At 44.4% G+C, this 17,735-nt stretch overlaps 2 protein-coding genes across 2 annotated transcripts in view; one reads left to right on the plus strand and one right to left on the minus strand.

Annotated features, from left to right (window-relative positions):
• KDM2A (lysine demethylase 2A) overlaps nucleotides 1-17,735 on the minus strand; it is a 542,877-nt gene that overhangs the window by 414,806 nt on the left and 110,336 nt on the right. The gene's annotated exons all lie outside the window — the stretch shown is intronic.
• Nucleotides 7,444-12,111, plus strand: LOC133377930 (glycine N-acyltransferase-like protein 3). The gene is made up of 5 exons (XM_061612726.1): nucleotides 7,444-7,521; nucleotides 8,361-8,468; nucleotides 9,547-9,673; nucleotides 10,791-10,911; nucleotides 11,628-12,111. The coding sequence occupies exons 1-5, from the start codon at nucleotides 7,444-7,446 to the stop codon at nucleotides 12,109-12,111; spliced, it is 918 nt and encodes a 305-aa protein (XP_061468710.1).

Consider the following 17,735-nt stretch of genomic DNA (forward strand, 5'->3'; position numbering starts at 1 on the left):
GGGATGGCTACCCCTCAGAAACACTGGCAGATCATTACACATTTAAAATTATTAAACCCATACACACGTCTTCTTACAAGAGGCCTATCTGTAATTCAGCAACAACCTGAATTTTAAAGAGTTGGCTGAATGAGTCACACAATTTCCAGTGGCAATTCAAGTATGTCCAGAGTAGGGTTGCCAGGTCAGAACCATCCAAAAACCTGAGAAAATGGGGGCGGGCCCTAGTGACATCAGGGGCGGGCCCTAGTGACATCAGGGGGCGGGCCCTAGTGACATCAGGGGGCGGGCCCTAGTGATATCATTAAACATGATACATTGTATCAACCACAGTTGCTTGGAGCATACCATTCAAAAAAAATTCTCTGGAGATTAAAATAGAAATCTTACCTAAAATAGGGTGTTCCTAGGTCCATCTGAAGTGACAAGGTCATTCTTTCTCACAAGCTTAGGGTGATGCAAAATGGAAATGGACTGCCTTCAAGTTGATCCCAGATAGGGTCTTCATGGTAAGCAGTACTCAGACAGAGGTGGTTTACTATTGCCTTCCTCTGAGTCTGAGAGGCAGTGACTGGCCCAAGGTCACCCAGGGAGCTTCATGGCTGTGTGGGGATTCAAACCCTGGTCTGCCAGGTCACAGTTCAACGCCTTTAGGGAACATTTAATCTAGCTTACTTGCTTCTGGGAAGAAGGGTTTACGTGCCCTCAGGCCAGCCCATTATTGGAAGAAAGGAGCTTAGTGTTGCAGAGACGTTAGATGGGAGCACAGACAGATGCCCCTGAAGGCAGCAACTGTAAGCATGCTTATTAAGGAACTAAGCCCCATAGAACTCAATAGGACTTACTTCTGAGTAGATATGGTTGCAGCCATGTTAAGGACAAGGGAGGGCATTCTAGGCAAAACAGACAAATAATTGGGTGTCAGAACAAATTAAACCAGAACTATCACTAGAAGCTAAAATGATGAAACTGAGGTTATCATACTTTGGACACATCATGAGAAGACATGATTCACTAGAAAAAACAATAATGCTGCAAAAAACAGAAGGGAATAGAAAAAGAGGAAGGCCAAACAAGAGATGGATTGATTCCATACAGGAAGCCACACACCTGAACTTACAAGATGTGAACAGGGTGGTTCATGACAGATACTCTGGGAGGTCACTGATTCATAGGGTCGCTATAAGTTATAATCGACTTGAAGGCACATAACAACAACAACAAACCTCCCTGATAGACTGTGGGAATGCTGTGGACACAATATATTTCAACTTTAGCAAAGCTTTTGACAAAATGCCACATGATATTCTGATTAGCAAGCTAGCTGAATGTGGACTGGATGGAACAGCTATTGGGTGGATCCACAGTTGGCTACACAATCATATTCAGAGTGCTAATCAATGGTTTCTTCTCAACCTGGGGGGGGTAACTAGTGGGCTACTATAGGGCTTTGTCTTGGACCCAGTGCTTTTCAAAATTGTTATTAATGACTTGGATGAGGAGGGGCAGGGAATGCTTATCAAACTTGTAGATGATGCAAAATTTGGAGGAATACCTAATTCCCTGGAAGACAGAAACAAAATTCAAAGGGATCTTAATAGGCTGGAGCATTGGGCTAAAAACAGCAGAATGAAATTTAACAGGGATAAGTGTAAAGTTCTACACCTAGGAAAAAGAAACCAAATGCAGTTATTAAGATAGGGGATACTTGGCTCAGCAATACTACATGCAAGAAGGATCTTGGGATTGTTGTTGATCACAAACTGAATATGAGCCAACAGTGTGATGTGGCTGCAAAACAGGCAAATGCTATTTGAAGCTGCATTAATATTTGGAGGCAATATGCCTCTGAAGGCCAGTTGCGCTTATTTATTTTATTTATCTATTAAACGGATATCCCGCCCTTCCTCCCTGAAGGGTCCTGCTTGCAGGCTTCCTATTACGGTTGGGGTGAGGAACTAGATGTTTTTATGTCCTTAAGGGAACCTGAAAACTACTGAAAGGTACCAGGAGAACAGATGGGCCCAACTCCTGCTGTGCAGCTCCCAGCACGGGCGGATGAAGCAGGGTGGCCAAGGCAAACTAAGACTCCGAGCCCTGGCCTGAGGCAGGATTGGACCAGATGCGAGGATCCGCTTCATTTACCCAGGAATGTTGGATGCAGACCCATGGGTGCTCTCTAGCCCAGTGCTGTCTGCACTGGCAGCGGCTCTCAGGGCTTCAGGCAGGGGTGTCTCTCAGCCCTACCTGGAGATGCCGCTGAGGACTGAACCTGGGCCCTTCTGCATGTGCAACAGTTTCCCTAAAAATAAAGTAAGATTCTAGTCCTTATGGTTCTGAATGAAGGGTGATTTAAACAGGGAGCTGCTTTATACTGAGTTAGGCCATTGGTCCATCTGGTTCAGCATCAGCACTGTCTACAGCGACTGGCAGCGACTGTCCATGTTCTCTACCACTGAGTTACGGCCATCTTCCCTTGCTTTAAAAGGGGGGGACGGGCTCTGGCCTGCAGGTCCCCCAATATCACCTGCTCCACAGGCTCTTCTCAGGCGGGAGGGTGTTCAGCACTGGGCAGTCTCTGCTTGAGGAGAATTTTGAAAGTGCACATTGGGCAAGCTGGCAGCTGACCCAAGGCATCTCCTCAGGCCACTGACCCACAGACAAAGCCAGCTGGGGCCTCAGGTTGATTTGGCTGCTGGTGGTCAATGGCTCTTGACAGACAAAAAGAGGCTTCCTACTCTGCTGGGGGGGCTTTGCACGCACACTGAGAGGTTTAACTTCCAGAGTCTTGAGTGGAGGCAACTCAATGCTGAAAAAAGACTAGAAACTTGTTAGCAGAGTTAGGTTTGGGATCAAGAGCAGACCCAGCGCTGATGTGTGTGTGTGTGTGTGTGAGAGAGAGAGAGAGAGTGAGTGAGAGAGAGAGACTTTCCCTGTGAAGTAGCAGACTTTTACGCTGCAGCAATAACTGAGGATTCAGACTTAGTAAAATAAGGAACAGCTTGCTTCATTGAAGGAAATACACAATAGTGAGAGAGACAAAGCAAAGACATCTCTTCTCTTCAAGAGACAGCGAAGAAGCAGGAAGAAAAGAGTTGGAAGGTGTGGTCAGCATTCCTAAGAGGTATCAGTTTTCAGGAAGGAAGATGAGCATATGACCAAAGGAAAGGTACAGCCTAGCAACCTGGAGGTCTCCTCTCTGTCTCCCTCCAGACATGGAAACACCCAAATCGAGTTGCATTTCCACAATTCCAACACAAGTGATGCTTAAAATGGAAACTGTGATTTATCAGGGACAGGGATTAGGAAACAGACATTGTTCCTGGGGAACTTGGCCTGGTTTTCCCTGCCTTCCATCTGCAAGATTCTTTATTTTAAGACCCACTCTGCACCCACCTGTTCCCGGGGCTGCCAGCTTTCTTTGGGTGGCAGCCAGAAATTCAAGACGTAGAACTTTCATTGTCACAGAGATGAGGGGACGGGCCTGTTCACCTGTTGAAGTTCCATACACACACAAACCCAGCTGGAAAAATCACATGGCAACCTCATCCTGCTATACATTTTGCTTATTTAAACATTTGGTTTTCAACAATCCAAGGAGCAGTGGCAGACATGGAACCACCAGCTTTCCACAATCAGAAAAGGAATGGAATTTCCTCCCCCAAGGTGTGGTGATGGCCAGAGACTGCTGAGCCCCATCTCTCAGGCCTCTCTCTCTCTCTCTCTCTCAGGCCTCTCTCTCTCTGGCCTCTCAGGCCTCTCTCTCTCTCTCTCTCTCTCTGGCCTCTCAGGCCTCTCTCTCTCTGGCCTCTCAGGCCTCTCTCTCTCTCTCTCTCTGGCCTCTCAGGCCTCTCTCTCTCTGGCCTCTCAGGCCTCTCTCTCTCTCTCTCTCTGGCCTCTCAGGCCTCTCTCTCTCTCTCTCAGGCCTCTCTTCTCTCAGGCCTCTCTCTCTCTCTCTCAGCCCCCCCCCTCTCTCTCAGGCCTCTCTCTCTCTCTCTCTCAGGCCTCTCTCTTTCTCTCTCTCAGGCCTCTCAGGCCTCTCTCTCTCTCTCAGGCCTCTCTCTCTCTCTCTCTCTCTCTGCAATCAGCCGCAGTCCAACCTGCTCCAGCTCCTGCCACCCAGCAGCCTTCTGCTTCCAAACGAGATTCCAAACTGCTCTATCGGCCGCGATGCAAACCGCAGCCAGAAACGCCCATCGCGGCTGCTCCTCCCACCCAGCAGCCATGCGTGTCAATCACGCATGCGTGCCTGAGGGGGACGTCCAAAAGCCGGAGATCAGCCTCTTCACACCAAATATGGCTGGAGGCTGGAGACAGCCCACTTTTGCTGGAGACTCCGGCAGAAAACCGGAGACCTGGCAACCCTAGTCCAGAGCTGCTGTCATACTCTCTTACACAAGCATTTACAAATGCAAATGTTAAAAATAACTGTAGGTCATGAGGGCAGATCTGACTCAACACAGATCAGAATACTGGACAAAGTTCTCATGATAACGTCTTTCCGTGATTCTAATAATGAAGACTCAATGGCTGGATTAAGTTCTTTCAAGCAATATTCCTCATACATGATATTCTCATACAATATTCCTCGTACACTGCCAAGACTCACTCATTTCTATCTTTCAGTAATAAAGCATTCCTTGGAGTATGCAGTAGATCAATTAACTTTATAACCAATGGTCATTGCAAAACTCAAACAAGTTTTAAAAGAGTATAGTAAACAAGATTAAAATAAAAAATGCAATGCTGAACCTGGCAACCCTAGTACAGATTTACAGGGGGGAAACTGCATGATAGCTTCTTTTGCCAATAATGTCATGTGAAACATGCAAATTTAAAGAAGAAGTGAGTAGCACAAAACACACAGTCAACCACCGTGTACATGAGCCCTTTGTTCCTCTCCCCTGAAGCATGAGAGTAGGGTTGCCAGGTTCAATCCCTAAGACTGATCCTGTATCAGGCTGGGCCTGGCAACCAAGAGGTCTTTTGTATCTTTAAAAATTGTGCAGGAGGAAGGGAGGATTCCACCTTGTGGTTTTTCCCATTATAGGGTTGCAAGAACACCTGCACTTGGCTGACTTTCTCTTCTCCTAAAGATACAGGATCAGTCTCAGGGATTGAACCTGGCAACCCTATGAGGGTAATGACCAAGTCTGGCCATTGTACCTTCTACTTAGTTACTGCTGCACAATATGTGTCTACTCAGAAGTAAGCTCCATTGAGCTCAGTGAGCTCCCTCCCAAGTAAGTGGGTATAGGATTGCAGCCTTAGTTAGCTAGAACTAGAGCCTTTCCTATCAAGTATGTATTTTGTTTAATTTGCTTATTTTAAAACTGAAGTCTCCATAATTCAAAGCAAGGTAAAAACTTGCTTTCTCTCAGGTAAACCACACACACGCTGCACAGAAACACTGAGCAAGCTACGCTAAGCTAAACTCTGCTATTTCCCAATACTCTCTAACAACTGAGAGGATAAAATGAGATAAGTAGCACTTTACACTGGGTGTACAGTAGGGCCCCGCTTTACGGCGCTTCGCTTTACGGCGCTTCGCTAGTGCAGCGGTCTCAGTTAGATGCAATTAGACTAAAGCCCCACTCATAGGGCGCTTGTTCCGCTTTTATGGCGGTTTTCAGTCATCACGCGCCATTCTATTCAATGAGTTCCGCTTTTCAGCAGTTTTTGCTTTTCAGCGGGGGTCCGGAACGTAACCTGCCGTATGAGTGGGGCCCTACTGTATAACAAAACCCTGGTGGCCCATCGGCCTTGCAGAGTGCCATTGGGAGGGGGTTTTTGCACTGGAGTGAGGATGGGAGGGAAGAGATTGCTTAACCCTTCCCCAGCCAGTTGTTATCACCCTGCAGGATGCTAGGCCCATGTTTGTGAGGTAAACATAGGACTAGAATACTAGCAAGGGCAAACGCAGAGGGAGTAGAGTTTCAGGGAGAAGATGCCTAGCACAGTAAAGGTTAAGCACTCCCTTCTCTTCTATCACATCCCCAACCAAAAAGACTCTAGGGCTCTTTTGTCTGTAAGATTGTAAAAAGAGCCCAGATACAGATGAGAGCAAAGACCCATCTAGTCCAGTATCCTGTTCTTACAGTGGCCAAGTAGATGCCTATGGGAAGCCCACAAGCAGGACATGAGTTGGGCACAATAGCACTCTCCTCATTTCCCAGTAACTGGTATTCAGAGACATACTGCCTCTGATAATAGAGGTAGTACACAACTGTCATGACTAGTAGCCATTGATAGCATAACATTAGGCATCTCCAGGTCGTTGCATTTATGTACAAAGGCTGTATAGGCTGTATCCAGGGATGGGGAGGAAGACCAGGGATGTGCATACAAGCCAATGGTCTCACACACATCATGCACCCCCAATACCTGGTTTTCCCTGTGTTGTTGAGTGGGAACGGTCTGCAGTGAGCTTGTTCTTGTATTCTCTTGAATAAGAGTTTGTTTATTTTATTAAATTTATATCCCATCCTTCCTCCCAGTGAGTTGAACACCTCATGTCCTTTGGGACCCTGGTAAAGTCTACTCAGTTTTATTCCAGTAGTCATAATGGTGCTATGATTTAAGTAATTTTATTATGTGGAACTGCATGTGTTCATGGTGTTTCTTTTTTTAAATCAGGAATAGCAAACTCTTCTTTGTGTTTCTAACACATCATAGAATCATAGAATAGTAGAGTTGGAAGGGGCCTATAAGGCCATCAAGTCCAACCCCCTGCTCAATGCAGGAATCATCAGGCAGGGCAACAGTGGTAAGCTGAATAGCAGTGGGAGGGAAAAGAGAAATATTAATTGTGTGCTTCACAACTGAAATCACAAGGCCATCAAGGCCACAAGGGAGGGGTCTAAGATCATTAAGTCCACGGTCAAGGTTTACTTAGATGTACCAGTGAATACAAAGAAGATACCTGTTAATGGTTCATTCACTCTAGTAAAAATGTAACTTTCCGCCTTCTTGAAGCAAAGCAGCCAGTACAAAGACCTAGCTGGGCAAGACTCTGACTGAATGGGTTTGTGTTGTGTTGTTGGTTTCTGAAGGCCCACAAGTGAGCCGCTGACAGTGTGACAGAGCTTCAGTGTCTCATAAGACAATCTGTACGTCTCAACAGGAAGACCTAGAGGACCTCAGGTGAGCAGCTGACAGTGTGACAGAACATCAGTGGCTCATGAGAGAATTTATTTTGTCTGTCTGGAGCATTGAGCTGGAAAGAAAGGGGGAGGGCTTTCATGTTACAGTTAGAAGCTCAGTTGCTGTGCCATCACGTACCTGTGTTGGCACAGGGGTTAAATAAGTCTGTAATTTCAGTGAGATAGACGGCTTCTCCATTTGGGGACTACAGCAAGGCACAGAGAACTCGTCTCTCGCCTTCTCTCCCAGGTGCTTATCATCACTGTTTCTGCTGGTACCTGCCCGTTGGTCTCCCAAAATATGCTGATCCTATCCTGTCCTTCCAAGTTGCAGCTGCTGGAGAGGCTGCTGAAGAAGAGCCTCCCTCAGACACTTGTGGTAATCTTGAGCCATGTAATCTGGTTTATGAGCTAGAAATATGGGCCCAGACCCCTGCCAACATCTTTTATTTTTCCAAAGTTCTACATTTGGTATCTGAGAATAACTTTGCATGTTTCATTTTTAGGCTTATGCCTAAGGTTTTTAGGTCAACAAACAGATGCTTGAAAATGTGAGTATCATACAAGTATACTCAACAGAGAGCTAAGATTGGCTGCAGCGCCATATGGAGAGTACAGTTTGTGTGAAATGTGTATAATATGTAAAATGGCCCTGCACTTTGTTCATCAGGTGGTAAGTAGGAAGTTACTAGGGATGGGGAGAAATTCAATTCAGTTCACATTAAAAGGCAAATTTACTAATTTATACTTTCTGAAACAATGTGTGAACTTTGAAATACAACCCTCCTTTGAAATTTCTCCATATTTTGCACTGCAGTTCTCCAGCCAAGTGACATGTACAAAAATGCATGCACTAGGGTAAAGTGTGCATATATTAGGGAAAATAACATAAAAATGGTTTGTATTAGGGAAAATAGTTACGCAAAAATGTGTATATTAGGAGAAATTGACACTAGAATGCGGATGAATTTTCATGAGGATTTTTTTTTCTAATGCAAACTGATCTAGAAATGTGGAGAACTGAACTGAAGACTGGAAAAAATTAGAAATGAGAGAAACTGCAATTGCCAGATTCACCCATCACTAGTTCTCACTCAGACAGCACCACTCAAGGCTCATAGCAGATTCAAGTCTAGATTAGACACACCACACCACTGATTTTCTTCCCTGCCTCTTTCAACTGCAGCACCAGTTCTGATATCCTATGACTTTTGACAGGTCCATGGGGCAGTCATGAACATAAACCGTGGGAACCCAGCTAGCCATGAGGTGATTGTGGATTCATGGCCAGAGTTCAAAGCTGTCCTCACTCGGCCACGCAGAGAGGTAATAGCCGTTGGAGATTCTGTGGAACGTACTATTATGGGATCTCAGCAGGAAATGGCATCCTGAGGTGTTCCTTCTGTGCTGGGGCCTTCTCTAAGCCAGGCTCAAATTGAAAGGGGTTGTTGGTTTTTTTGTAGGAAGACACCTTTGGCACTAATAGCTGCCAAACATGAAAAAAGTAAGCAGGTGATGCTTTTCCTATCATTTTTTCTCCACATTAGGAAAGGCTTTACCTGCTAAATTGTTGAGTGACAGGAACCTGTTAAAAAGCACAGAAGTCCTGTCGGAAAAAAAGGCAGCAAACTAAGAACTGGCTAGTTAAGGGAAAGGCAGGAAGTTTTATCCACATGGGAGTATAACTTTGTGCTAAAGACGCTGTCCTGATTGCAGGTGTTGCCACCACTCACCATATGCTCAGAGGCACATGTACAGTAAGGGATCAATGCCAGCTGCAAACACGGTGTTTTCTAGTCACACTTGAGGGGAAGCATCAATCATGCAGTTTCCTAAAGACCACGCCCTCTAACTTAATATTCCAACTCCCTCTCGTTACCTGGCAACTGAGCATGCTCAGTTTGTTCTACCAGTAATTTTCATTTTAAAAAACAACCTGGAAGTGTGATTATTTGCATTTTCACTGGTACAGTACAGGTGAAATACAAATCTTTGTTTGAGCAATGTTATGCTTTTGTACACAAGTTGGGGGGGAAAGGAAATAAAGGCACCATTTGCAACAACATAAAAGAAGCTCACAGAAAGGGAGAGAGAAGTGGAGTTTCTCTTCATCACACAGGAAATGAAATGGAAGAGGGAATGAGCGTGGAGAGGGGAACAATTGACACCCCTACCTAAAAGCATCGGAGCACAGAGTCTGTGGTGTGGAGACATTTTTTCCTTCCCTTTTCGGATTATCAGAGGATTGATGGATTTACACGGGGAAAACTGTGTGATAGCTTCTGTTTGCCAGTAACGTCATGTGAACCATGCGAATTACAAGGGGATGCAAGTAGCACCAGACACACAATAAATCGCCATGTGGATAAGCCCTATGTTAATGTGCCCCATGTCCTTCTTTAAGATTGCTTCAGACAATGCGGATATGTATACCAACCAGTATGGAGCATTCTACCGGGATCTTGATGCATACCGGACACTGTTGCTCGATACAGATGCTGTCAACTGGGACCAAAACCTTTATCTCTATGGTAACCAGAAGTTCTTTCTAAGGGAAGAGTAACAAGATGAGAAGACTCAATTTAGTTGTTTAATCCAGATTTGATGGGGAAATGTAAGCAGCTGAAGTGAACAAATAGAGAAATATGGGCAAAACAATATATAGGGGAGAAAACGTACAAGCTAGAATTTATTTATTTATTTATTTATTTTATTTAATTGATATACTGCCCTAAGCCAATAAAGTTTTACCACTGGTGTATAAAGACCTACACGGTTCTGGATCTGAGAAGCTGCTCCTCCCCCTGCATCCCACTCCAGCTGCTTAGTTTTGTGGATGAAGATCAGCTGATGGTGCCACATGGCCCTGTGACAAAGCATGCTGGGACTGGAGCATGTGCCTTTTAGCATTGTGGCACCAATCTTTTGGGTTTCTCTTCTCTCAGAAGTGAAGGAACCCCCAACACTGATGGGTTTTCGATGTTTGTTGAAAACTTTTATTTCCTCCCAATATCTGCAGTAGAGGGTGACAAAAGTAATGAGTTTTAGCAATAAAAATTAATTCAGAATAAGTACAGAATGCCCCTTCAATTTATAATGGGTTATTTCTGATGCATTAAAAACAAATGACAATTCTCAGTCCATCATAAGCATGCACAGAAAAAATGAGGGGAAAACCATGTTTAACCATTCATTAATCACTCTAGTTACGCATGTTTAAAATGGCAAATTAAAGGGTTTATTTATTTCATTTCTAGTCTGCATTTTGGTCCAGAAGGACCCCCATAATGACTTACATAAAATAATAACATGCAGTTTACGCTTATGCTGCTTCTATTGCCTCCTGACAAGCAGCATTGTTCTGGAATGGCCTCTACCCCACAACCCACCATTCCCATGAGGTCGTCATGGTTGTTCCTCTTTCAACTCCTCTGATTGGCTCGCAAGGGCTCTCATCACTTGCCTGGCTACACTTGTATTCCTTCCACAGCCCCCAAGGATAATAGGCTTCTTCACCGTTCAGGGGCAGAAAGGGAGCAGTGTGCCTTGGGAGCCCTGCTGAGTGATGGCAGCTCAATACATCTAACAACTTCCTGCCCCACCCTCCAATTTTATTCTCTCTGTGAATTTTTTCACTGCTTGGTATAGGCAACCAGGATGGGATATATGAAGTATCTAAAGATGCTGCTGTCGCCAGGAAAGCCCAGTTGACTGCAATTCCCCACTTCACCTACTTCCACCCCAACCCAAATAAACTGCCTCAGCGTCAGTGAGTATCCATCCTGGTCCCCCCCCTCTCTTTCACCCTAGTTGAGGCACTGGGAAACCTGGGGTGCTTCCAGTTGGAGAATCTCCATTGCCGAGGTGCCTGTGGTCCAAGCTGCCATTCACGCCTTAGTCTGCCTTCTCATGGCTGGGGCAGCCAGGTCAGTACGAAGGGCAGCCCTCCAAGGGGTGGCACTGACTTCTCCAGGAAAAGAGAGAGAGAGAATGCCACACAAAAGGAGGTTTGTATCAGGGGTCCAGTTTAGAAAAGGCATCCCAACAGCAGGGTGAGCTATTTTGTCTGTGGCAGACACCACCTTAGAAGAGGCATTCCCTGCTGGGTGAAAGTGATGAGGGGAGGGGATCTTCTGAGATGGTGCCTGCCTCCTGCAGTTTGTATATGTACATTAAACAACATTTTAATCAGTTTATTACTGATTAATCGGGGATGCATTTGCAGTTGTTTCTAAAGTTCTTTCATCAGTTAATCTGAACAATTAATTGATCATTAGGTTGTAGCCCAAGCTACTAGATTCTGCAGCAAACAACAGGAGATTGCTATCACCTTCATGCCACCCTACTGGTGGCTTTTCCAGGTATCTGTCTGGCCACTGTTAGAGTGATGGATTAGGTGGACTTTTGGGACAGGCCAGCAAGGTAATTTTTGCATTCTTATGTTCAGCTCTCTCTCCATCTCTTCTCACCTCTCTGCTCTTCCAGGCTAGATCCCAGCTTCACCCTTGCTTCCTTGAATAGCTCCCACGTTGATCTGCTGAATGAAACATGGCTCCATGGGGGCAATGAACAAAGCCGGAGGTACCTGGCCAACATAGTGCAGTGGTTCCCCACTACCTGCATCCAGGACACCAATGGTCACCCTATCAGCTGGAGCCTCATGGAACCTTTAGGCGCAATGGGACATGGTTACACCCTTCCACTGTACCGTCGAAGGGGCTATTTAACTGTGGTGATGACGGCACATGCCATGCAAGCCCATGCAGCTGGATACCCCATATATGGCTTTGTTGCCCTAAACAATGTCCGGATGCAGAATTTGCAGGAGCATTATGGCTTCCAGAAATTATCTGAACTGTGCAATATCTGCATCCATTCTTCAGCTTATCAGAGGGAAGAGGAGGAGAGACAAAAATACCTTTCCCAGCATTCTGCCCAGCCCATTCACTCGACTTCAGGAGCCCTCTGAATGAGAGAGAGAGAAGGAGGGAGGTCCATCCACTGTCCAGTTTTGACCACCATTCAAGTGTTTCTCCTTCCCTTTTTGCTTCCTTTGCCTTTCCTCCTTAATCCTGGACTTTCCTGACCCTCCCTCAAACGCATTTTTAATGTTTCCGTTCACCTCACATCCAACATGGACAACAGCCAAAGCAGAGACCCAATGATATAATAAAAATAATTTCCTTTGGCATGTTTTGTTGTGCATTCCATATGTGTGGCTTTGTCCCCTATATGTTTAGAAAATCTGTTCCAGTTTGAAGAAGAAGAAACACTATGTAGGGTACAGGTAAAGAAGGGTGCCACATATCAAAAGATGGACTATTCACAGCCATGGACTAAATGAGACTGTGAAGATTAATCTCCTCCTGTCCCCAAAGATTCATGTTTGCCAGTGGTAGCTGGTGCCCATTGGGACTGGTAGGGTGGAAAGGAAGAAGGCCAACTGTAGGTGGACCCACAGCCAAAGGCAGGCAGAGACAACTTATTCTAATTTTGACCCCATCTTCTTCCCTGTTGAGTTCTTCACAGGCAACACTGAAACTAAAGGCTTACCCACATGGGGGCATTACTTTGTACTAAAGACACTGTTTTTACCTCCATTTTCTACTTGCACCATCCACAGTAAGGGTTTAATGCCAGCTGCAAACACAGTGTTTTCTATTCACACTGAGGGGATCAATCACACAGTTTTCTAATGACCACGCCCTCTAAGTTAACATTTTCACTCCCTCTGGTTACCTGGCAGCCGAGCACGCTCAGTTTGTTCTACCAGTTAGTTTCATATAAAAAACAGGTGCAATTTATATTTTCACTGGTACAATACAGCTGAAATACAAATATTTGTTTGAGCAATGTTATGCTTTTACACACAAGTTAGGGGGGAAAAGAAAAGAAAGGCACCATTTGCAGCAATATAAAAATGCTAGCAGAAAGGGGAAAGCAGCCAGAGGTTGCTTCTTAGCCTTCAGGAAATAAAATGGATGAAGGGAGGAGGAGGGAGTGGGCATGGAGAGGATAACAATTGACCCACCCACCTAAAAGCATTGAAGCACAACATCTGCAGGCACTATAGATACAGAGTGAAGATTGTTTTCCTTCCCTTACCGTATTATCAGAGGATTGGGATAGTACGGATTTACAGGGGGGAAACTGCATGATAGCTTCTGTTTGCCAGTAATGTCATGTGAACCATATGAATTAAAAGGGGATGTGAGTAGCACCAAACACACACTAAACCATCATGTAGATGAGCCCTGAGGTAGAAAGAACTGGTGGGGCACTGCCCCATTTTCCATAACAGACCAGCCTCCTTGCATGTTTGCACAGACAAGGCCAGTCATGACCGCAATGGTGGCTGGAGCAAAAGGCGGAGACCTATGTCTATTGTCAGCTTTTTAACATTTAATAAATTGACTATCAGGCCAGAATTTCAAAAGCAAAGGTGTTATTGTGCTATATTGTATTCTTTTTCTGGAACGCAGAGCTGTTTTATCAAGTAGTGGCAGGTCATAAACTAGCCTCCATCTGCTACAGTAAGAGGATAAAGATGCCTCCTCTTTGGATGGAGAAGTCATAGGGAACTTGCCCACTCAGCGAATATGTTTCTGTACAGTTGGTGACTCTGGTATCACCATCCTCCGTCTGATCCTGAACGGAGACAGCGAGCGGAGAAATTGCTGCCACTATTACCACCTGGCCTGGGAACTCCCCCAAGATCAGCATTCCTCTAAGGTCAAATTTGATAAGTATATGTCATCATTCAAATCATGAATGAAGAAGATAAACATAATTGGCTCTAGCTGAAACCTGCAGGGTTTTTTCCTTTTCTGTCAGATGCTGATACATTCATTCATTGGTTTTATAATTTATTTACTGAACGTTTTTGGTATATTTTCCCATCCACTTTGCAAAGATGGTAATCTTAGTGGAGGGTAGATGGAGGGTAGTGAACAGGGGATCCTCAAATGAAATATGATTTTAAGATTCTGTATCTATCTTAAGAAGATCCTCCGTGGCACAGAGTGGTAAGCGGTGGCAACACGGCCAAAGCTCTGCTCACGGCTGGAGTTCAATTCCAACGGAAGGAGGAAGTCGAATCTCCGGTAAAAGGTGTCGAGGTCCACTCAGCCTTCCATCCATCCGTGGTTGGTAAAATGAGTATGCTGGGGGGTAAAGAAAGGCCGGGGATGGAACTGGCAATCCCACCCCATATATACGGTCTGCCTAGTAAACGTCGCAAGACGTCACCCTAAGAGTCAGAAACGACTCGCACTATAAGTGCGGAGACACCTTTACCTTTTTATGTATCTTAAATCATTTATTCAAGTCCATATTTCTCCAGCTCATGTTACTCACCTGAATTAAAGCTTCTGTGGAAAACAATGACCTGTGACTGAAACCTAAGCTGCAATCCAATACATGTCTACTGAGAAGTAAGCTCCATTGGGTTCAATGGGACTTACTCCCAGGTAAGTGTGTAATGGATTGCAGCCTTTGAATGGTATTTCAGACTCTGTGCACACCCCAGAGTTTTCAATCCATCTTTGTAGGAGGAAATAAGAATTTCTGGCAAGGGAAAAAGGATGGAAAGGTGATTCAGTGAAATTACATATCCACTCTCAATTTTCTTTAAAACTAGAGTCAGATTACAGCAGAGAAGTAGTTGGCAAGACAAATTTATAATATGGGGCCTGAATAGGGAAGGCTGTCAGGTCCAACAATATAAAAAAAGATTAATGGAGTACTTATACTGAACAAGTATTTGCCTCCTCTGTCTTTACTCAGACAAGCTCTATCCTGGCATTCTTCCTGAAGCTTAAATGCCCATATTTAAGATTATGATATAAAATCTTCTGCTAATTTTAAATAGCTAGTTTCAACGATAAAAAGTTGCAAACTAAGTCTGAGCATACAAGACTGTGACTCAGGGCAGCTGAACATAACTCTCCACTCAAGAGAGCTAGCGTGGTGTAGTGGTTAGAGTGCTGAAGTAGGACCTGGGAGACCAGGGTTTAAATACCATTCAGACCTTGGGCCAGTCACTGTCTCTCAGCCTGATTGACCTCACAGTTTTGATGTGAGGATAAAATCAGAAGAGGAAGGGCCATGTATGCCAATCTGGGCTCCTTGGAGGATAGGTGGGATTATAAATGAAATCAATCAATTAATAAATTACACTACTCCTGTGTATATGTTCTTCACATGGAAGAATAGTCACCTGGCTGCTTCCTTGCTACCTCTGCTTTGGGTGAGGAGCATTCATTCTGCATATTCTGAGGCTTGACTTTAGATGTCTAAGGAACACCCACCACCTCCAGTTCTCTTTCCAAAGACAGGGCACAGTGAAGTACTTTTCATTTGTTCTCCCATCATATAATATCCATGGGGCAAGAGCCTTTGTACTGATTGGCTGGTCTGGAGCTCATATATGCCTAGTTGTCAACTACTACAGTTACAAGAACTTGCAGTATCAGGGAGAGTGGTGGTTGGGAAAGGAGGGTCATCAAATCCTCTTTTGCCCCATACTCTGGTCCTGTCTGTGGAGTCAGAGTTGGGTTGGTGGGGAATCAGGTCTGGGATTGATAACCTTTTCTCATGTGGTTCCTGTGTCTTTAACAACATGAAGAAGTTAAATATGTACAGTTTGCCAATGGCATGGACAGCCAGCAATGGGGGAACTTCACTTATAAAAAATATGAGAGAAAGGTGGCCTCAGCATTGTAGCATGCAAACTAGGGGAGGGGAAGCTGTGGTCCTCAAGATGTTGCTAGACTACAACTCCCATTCATCCCCAAGTATTGGCCAACAACATCTGGAGAGCCACCCCTGATATATTGAACTAATGCAGTTATACAAGTAAGCAGAGGGAGAAATAAAGAAAGAAACCAAAATATATTGTTGGAAGAGGTGCTTGGAGAGATGAGTTTCTCTCTCTCTGCACAAATCCTATGATACCCAAATCCTATCATTTGGGTGTTAATGCTGTGAACCTCCACCAATGCTCAGCCTGTATATTGGTAAGTAAATGCAAATATTACAGAAGTCCAACAATTCTTCTGTAACATCATTCAATGGAATATAAACCCAGGAGACGACATATTTTTATGCCACTTTTCATTTTTTTAAAAACCACACACAGAGTGATTCACAGTACAAATAAAAAACATAAAATACAATTATATCAATACAATATTAAAATTACATCATATAGTAAAACCCAATTATACAATACACAACTGCAATGTCATAGCAAATATGCAACCAATGGCCCAATACCTGGTGTTAAAAGGTAAATACAACTTAGCTGACAACAAGAACTGAATGCCAAAGGCACCGGACAGGACTCCGGAGAGAGGGGATTCTAGAAACAAGACACCACAATGGAAAAAGGCCCATTTTGGGTCTCTCACACACACAATGTTCACTGGCAAGACCATGAGAAGGGATTCCCCTGCAGATCTCAGTGACTAGGCAGACAGATACAGGGAGAGGCACTCATTCAGGTATTTGAGCCCCAAATCATTTAGAGCCTTATAATTCAACATCAATACATTGAACTTGGCCTGGAAGCATATAGACAGCCACTGCAGATCATAGGGAACAGGTGTCATATGAATCCAACTTGATGTGTCGATTATTAACATGGTAGTGGCATTTGCCCCAGCCGCAGTTTCCAGACCCACTTCAATGGTAGCCCCATATAGAGTGCACTACAGTCATCTAAATGTGAGGTTACAAGAGCAGGCATAACTGCAGCAAGGCTATCCCAGTCCAGCAGTGGCCATAGCTAGTGAACAGGGATAGGGGAGAAATCCGAGTCAATTTGCAAATAAAGCCAAATCTATTAAATTCACACTTTTCAAAACAATATGAGAACTGAAACACAGCCATCCTTCAAAATTTGCACTTATCTAAATTTTGTGATGCAGTTCTCCAACCAATGTTTACCAAAAGATCATATATTAAGGGGAAGTGTTCATAAACATGAATATATTAGTAAAAATAACACAAAATATTATGAGAAATTGCTTGCACAAATATGTATATCAGTCAAAACTGCCTACAAAGCATACAAAAATGTATTTGTTGTTGTTAGATGCCTTCAGGTTGATTACAACTTATTAGAGCAAATTTGCATGAAAATGCTGAAGAAATTTCGTGAGGATTTAAAAACAAAAATCTGTAGATTACTGCAGAAATGTGTAGAACTGAATCTGAGACTGGAAAAATTAGAAACTGAGAGAATAGACATTTACAGCTCCTTCCATCCTTCTCTACTGGTGAACCAGTCCATGCTGAAAATAAGCACTTCCAGCCATCTAGGTTTCCAGTGACAATGCAGGGTCCAGGTGTACCTTCAAGCGGCACACCTGCAACTCCATCCAGAATAGGGTTGCCAGGTCAGTAGCATCCCAAACCCTGAGATTTTGGGGGCGGGCCTGAGTGATGTCATGGGGCGGGTCCATGTGACATAATGGGGCGGGTCCAAGTGATGTCACAGGGTAGTTCCAAGTGACATCATGGGGTGGGTCCAAGTGATATCATTAAGCATGATACATTAAGCATCAGCCACAGTTGGTTGGTGCATACAAT

This window comes from Rhineura floridana, chromosome 2 (assembly GCF_030035675.1).
Source record: "Rhineura floridana isolate rRhiFlo1 chromosome 2, rRhiFlo1.hap2, whole genome shotgun sequence".
Lineage (NCBI taxonomy): Eukaryota > Metazoa > Chordata > Lepidosauria > Squamata > Rhineuridae > Rhineura > Rhineura floridana.

Excerpts from the sequence above, each read along its gene's own strand:
- LOC133377930 (XM_061612726.1), top strand. The coding sequence starts at position 7,444 with ATGCTGATCCTATCCTGTCCTTCCAAGTTGCAGCTGCTGGAGAGGCTG. Across the intron at positions 9,674-10,790 it reads CCAAAACCTTTATCTCTATG|GCAACCAGGATGGGATATAT; the intron begins GTAACCAGAAGT and ends TGCTTGGTATAG. Across the intron at positions 10,912-11,627 it reads AATAAACTGCCTCAGCGTCA|GCTAGATCCCAGCTTCACCC; the intron begins GTGAGTATCCAT and ends CTGCTCTTCCAG.